The 6,000-nt window shown below is 48.5% G+C and overlaps 1 protein-coding gene across 1 annotated transcript in view; it reads right to left on the bottom strand.

Moving 5' to 3' along the window:
• The window catches only part of NRP2 (neuropilin 2), a 76,251-nt gene that overhangs the window by 2,318 nt on the left and 67,933 nt on the right, over positions 1-6,000 (bottom strand). Inside the window, exon 16 of the mRNA XM_026853195.1 lies at positions 517-585. Within this exon, the coding sequence (XP_026708996.1) occupies positions 517-585 (69 nt within the window). The remainder of the gene's footprint in view (positions 1-516; positions 586-6,000) is intronic.

Below are 6,000 nucleotides of genomic sequence, written 5' to 3'. Positions count from 1 at the left end.
CCCCCCCCGGGTATATCTCGGCAGGATTCATTAACTCAGGTCTAGATACAACACAAAGCACCAAACTACCAAGAAAGTTAGGTGCCCTGATTCACTTTTACATCTCAGGCTATGGAAATAGCATGCTAGCGTTTTACACCCACTGAAACTCTGGCCCTTCAAGTGCCATTGGGTTCAAAACTATGGAAACAATCTGTCACAGCTCCCAGACTTAATTTTCTCCATTTACAAGTCAAAATGCCATGCAAGCAGCAATTAATGCTTGAAAGATCAGTTCCACTTGTCCTAACACAAACGCAGTATATTGACTTTGCAAGGTTGCTGGTTGATGAAAAAGGAAAACAAGAAAGGAAAACTAATGTCTTTATCCAGTCTAAGCCACCACTTCAGTGTACGTTCTCAAGCATGTTCTGGCTCCTAACCCCCACTAAAGCTGAGGTTTGTGAGTAATTGTAGCACCTAATACTGAAACGGTATCCACCACATAAATTGCCCATGTGAAATTTGGGTACCAACCTGGATCACTGTTGTCTTCAAAGTCTTGCTCAGAGATTGGAAAGTCATCCTCCATTCTTGGGAAGTTCACTAGAACAACAAAATGGGAAGCACAGTTTGTTTAAAGAGGCCTTTCAGGGGCATTATTGCCACTGGTAACTGGGTTGCAAGACCAGCCAGAGGAAAGCGATAGTTAAACTACTGCAAGGCTCTTCCTCGTGAAAGGAGGAAGAACTCCTCCTCTTCTTCCTTTAGCCAAAGTCAATCACGACTCTTGCACATTTGAGAGAACAGGATCCTCCCACTACATCACATTTCAGACCACTAAATGACCAGCTTTTAAGAAGAAAAGAGAGTGAGCAAAAAGCAAAGAAACCAGGTAACTTGAATAGCACTAAAATATTGTCATTGGTGCCTGTATAATGGCCATAATTCACTATTAACATGCCCATGGGTATTATCCTTACAACTGTGAAGAGGATCTTAGTGCCTATCATTACTCGCCTCTAATGCTAGATCCATTTAGCACACTACTTTTCATTTTTTCCCATACATCTTACTGGACACCGAGCTTCAATGACCCAGTTTCTCTTTGGGTTTCAGATAAATTCATCGTAATTTGAGGAAGTCATGTATCATCATTATATGTTTTAATGCAAAAGCTGGTTGAAAATGGGGAGAGCCGCAAATGGGTGTCCATAACTAGGCATTTATGTTAACATTTCTCTGATCCAAATTCCTTTTAGTGGTGACATTTCTTTTTATTGTTCAGCACAGATCAAGCACTAGTAACCAAATGCACATGCTGTAATCCGAGAGAAGGCATTTTCCTGTGTAGTCTTCCTAGCATTATCTCTATGTATAGTTACCATGGCCCTTTTTCAGTTTTCCAAAAGAAAATGTTTTGGTTTTTTTTTTCCCAAATGTCAATCTGCTTAGATTTTTCAAAGCTGACTGTAACTTGGGGTGCTCAACTGGGAAGGCACCTCAAAATGATCAGGAATGCCGAAAATCAGGGACTACTAGAAAACGGTAGAAGTCACATCCTTGAAATAGTTGTGGTTGAAAACCAAGGCTACTTTGCATTGTGTGCAAAAATGTCAAGAAGAGTTTAAAGAGGTTACTTATAAACAACCAAACCCAAAGATTGTAACTTGCGCCTAAAAAGCCATGTGCAAAGAAATTATTCAAAACCTCATAAAAGAATATTTGTGCATATTTGCACAGAGATTTAGGACTTCAAATGGCCTCCTGAACTACTGAATCTGTATTTTTGCTATCCCCGGCAATGGTATCAGGCAATCCCCACCAGAAACATTTCAGGCTTCACTTCCAGAGCAGGGGGCTCTGCCAAACATCACCCTGTCCCAGTGCCACCTTACACCTGACTGCAATGATCCTCTCTGCTGGCGGCATTAATGATACCTTCCCAAATACCCATCCTTTGAGCAGAATTGTCTTTTGCTCTCCGCACTCAAAAGACGAAGTGATTGCTTTGAATTTTCTAGTGAACCTGACAACAGGAACACACAGAACCCAACACTTGCCCCTCCTGACAATGAGCTCTGCGTCCAGTGAGCCAGGTAATTAAGCTGACTCGAGGCTGCCGGTTGCTCACTGAAGAAACATAGGTGCACACCAGCTTCTGTAGATGCTCACTTTAGCAGCGAGTTCATATGATTTCTCAACACTTCCAGAACTGACAGGCCCAGATGGCAACATCTTAGGGCTGGAAGAACTGCCTGAGGGCCTCTTGCAAACATTTAGAGCTGAACATTTGGAAAAATACCTCACAAAGCAGTTCACACCCCGAGATGTCTGTTTTGCTAGTCCTCCATCAGAAGACAAACAGTGAAATTTGCCATCCGTGTCACCCACACAACCCTATGAAACTGTAGGTTGCTCAAACATGAGCAAAGGTCACAACTGGACCACGGTCTGCCCAAGGAACCCATGTGCAGGGAAAGGTCGTTGGAAGTCCTTTGCCTTTCCATATTGCAGCTCCTCTAAATTTTATGTGAGAACAAGCTAGCAATTTGGTGCTCTTTTATTTCCCAGGGTAGCCTTGAGGGAAAAGTCAGAAAAAACAAAGTATTGGTTAATCAACACTTTCAAAAGAACACCAGTTCTTTCAGCCTGAAAGGAAGGAGCGCTGGGAAAACTTGAAAAGAGAGAACATTTATAGAAAAATCTCAGTCCAAAATCTATTTACTCTTCTAGCAATTTTCTCAATTCCCCATGCTAATATGACTCCGAGTCCTGCTTAAATGATATCTTCCTCCTCACCCATTCTCCTTCCTCCTCAGGCCTGTGGTAGGCCCTCATTCTTCTGTTCCCTGCATACCGTATCATTGTTATCAGATTGTATGTTGTCATGCAGGGTTCTACATAGGCTTTGGTAAAATATAACTCAACATTTCTTTTTCCCCACTGGGGTTTCTTGAGTCATTAACAAAATCAGCTCTGGCTGTGTGGTTGTCTGTGACAACTGAAGCTGGTGGTCTCAGTTCAGTTCCTACTGGAGATGGTTTCCTGTCACAGAAAGTAGCCTGCTATTTGTCACCAGTTAGGCTCCTTTGTGATGAGTCTGAGCGATACTGTCACAGGTGGAGCAGGCCATGGGAAGTGACCCCCTTGGAAAGCGGTACCCGGAAAAGCCCTGCAAGCTGCTGCGTGGAATGGGACAAACATGCATGGTCCTGTGCTGTGGAGAGCTGCTTCCTTAAAGAGCAGCTTTCAGGTGCAATTTACTTTGCATTTTAAGAGGGGAAAAAAGTATATTGGAGAAGGGTAGGCGAGAAAGTTAGGGGAAACTGTATTTAAACATGAGAAATGCTTTCTCCCCAGTGAAAGGTCCCTTTTAAAGCGCGTGTGCTGAGTGACGGCTGTGAGCACCTAGCCGGTCATGCCCAAAAGATGATGTTAGTGATGCTGTTGGAAACAGCCGGATGCCGAGAAAAGGCTGTTATCTGTTGGATCTGAGAGCACTGCCAGCTAAAAGGCTAATTTATGGGACCTGAAAAAGAAAGATGAGATCCTAATCAAAGACGAGGAGTGACTTAAGTACCACGTTCATACGAACTCAGATGGAGGGAGAGCAGGAGAAAATTAGTATTTCCAGAGATTAAGGAGCTTTAATGTACATCTGTTTTAAAATAGCAGCAAGGGCGGGAGGGATTAGGTCAGGGAGGGGGCTAGTGGAAGGGGGGTGATATGCCTTGCCCGGACAGATTGGGGAGGCACAAGAGCAGATGAGGTTCTCCAGTGTCCCACCACAGACATACATGTACCTCTTGCAGGAAAGCTCTCCAGACCTGCTCAAGGCAGCTCACCTCTGCGAAGCTGACATCAGCACATCATATGGACTGGCATGTACTGCCCACCTCCGCACACACTCGGTGCCAGCCTGCCTGCACGGGCTGACCAGCAGTGCCCACCGCCCCAGGCAGACCTTTGCACCAAGTCAAGAGCTATTGCTTTAGAGAAGACAACTAGACCCAGCTGCTGGAACTTAGACACATTCCTTCATGGCAAGCGAACACCATCAAGAAAAGAATCGCTCTTTCTTTCTAGACTGTCTGGTTTAAGTTCAGGCACCAAGCTCCCCTCTTGCTGGGCTCCTCCATCCCAGGGCAGAGCTCTGTCTATCACCACGCATGTCTCTACACACAGGCATTTGCAGATGGTGGCTGCAGCACTTCTCAGGTTCTTTCTAGGTGAACAAAATGAGCCTCTCAGCAGGAGGTGCCTTTCCCAAATGATGTATCAAACTTGCAGAAATTTCCAACTCTTTCTGTTGCCTGCCCACAGCCTCTCTGGCACCGGGAAGCCTGGCCTGGAGAGTGCCTGGGATGCACTCCCACCATCCCCGTGCTCCTGCTCCCCGCAGGGGTCCGTGGGCCCTAGGGCTGAAGGCGATGCACCAGGTGGTGGTGGCTTGCAGGCTCTGCTACCTACCGTCTTTCACTCCCCAGTAATATCTGCAGCTGTGCCTCCTGGTACAGAAGAGGGGTAGCAGGCTGCACTCCGGTCCTTTCCACAGTGAGGAAACAACCATGTGCTGGTCACTTCCCCCAAAACAGCAAGTGCCCTCCTACGTGCTCACCTCTCTCTCCTGCTGCTACACCATCCATCTTGGCCAGTGCTATCCTGCCTGGGAAGGGGAGCATCAGAGATGCACAGCTGCTGGGCTGCCAAACAGCACCCACGAGGGCCTGAAACACTAAATCCAGCTAAGCCCAGGATAACAGGGTCTGAAACTACCACTCCCCAGCCCTGTCAGAGAAAGAGGCAGAGCTCCATCTCTGCTCCCATCCTTGCTTTTCTCCCCTTGCTCATTTCCAGCCCTTGTCTCTCCGCAGCAATAGTGTGACTCCAACACACATCATTTTGTTTTGACACAGCCGAGCAGCTGCCGTGGCCTCGCCGTGACACCGCTCTGTTTGGTGGCAGCAAGGCACTGGCTGCTCCTTCGACTGGGAGCCCGGGGGGCTGGGGGAGCGACACCTCCCACCCTCAGGGAACGGGGAAGAGCTTGTCAAAGCAGCAGCACAGGCACCCGGCAGAAACACTCCCTCTGAATCCCCCACTGCTTATTTCCAGCCGATAATCTACCTCACTTCTCTCTTCCCTGCTCCTCCAGAAACACAGGATGGCTTTAGTTTACAAAAAGGCTAAATGCCTGCCAAATTCCAAATTAAAACAGTGCTTTGGCTACAGCTGAGCATTAGAGAAAGCAAACAAGCAGCATCTCCCCTGGCCCAGCCACCCTCTGAAGCGCAGGAACCCCTGGACCTTATCCTCAGATTGCCTCAGGGTTGCCCTGGCACCATCTTCAAACCAGGGCACCAAGGAGCCTCTTGCACTCCTTGGCTTCCCATATGCAGAGAAGATGGAGAAGTGTTGCTGGGCCAGTAAAGACGCTCATCGAAAGCATTCAGAGACGTGAAGCCAGGCTGGGTGCTTGGTGCGGAGGCGAACGCGCGCAGGCAGCTATTTCCAGCTCCGGTGCTGCCCTCTGACGCGTGGCACCCTGCCCTTGCTGCACGCGTGGCAGATGGCCAAGGCGGCTGCCCAAAATGGGGACCCTGCCAAACCCTGCCTGCAGCAGCTATGTCCCCCATTGCCGCCAGACCCCTTCCCTGGCACCTCCCTGGCATGTTTTGCTTTTGCAACTCTACTCAGCGCCGGCACCAGGCTAGGGGAACAGTGGTGATGGTGTGCGTGTGCGGCATTACAGCGGCACTGTACAGTGTGGGGCTGCTCTGCCTCCCTCTTAGCGCTGGACTACCCGAGTGAGGGACCCCTGTTTGGGTTTGGCGCTCCATGATGGAGCTCACCAGTCCCAAACTGAGCAGCTCCTTGGTGCAAGGGCAGCGCTGCCAGTCCACCACCGCTGCGCAAGGGCTTGGAGCCGGGGGAGAAGCTGGCAGCTCTGCGGCATCCTGATATGTTTATCGCCCTCCCCGTTGTTGCTGTTTGTTTTTACAGTAGCAATGGCTAACG

Source organism: Athene cunicularia (genome assembly GCF_003259725.1).
Source record: "Athene cunicularia isolate RWA chromosome 7 unlocalized genomic scaffold, athCun1 chr7_part2, whole genome shotgun sequence".
Classification (NCBI taxonomy): domain Eukaryota; kingdom Metazoa; phylum Chordata; class Aves; order Strigiformes; family Strigidae; genus Athene; species Athene cunicularia.
The sequence above is the reverse complement of the archived record's forward strand: the minus strand, read 5'-3'. Positions and strand labels throughout refer to the sequence as shown.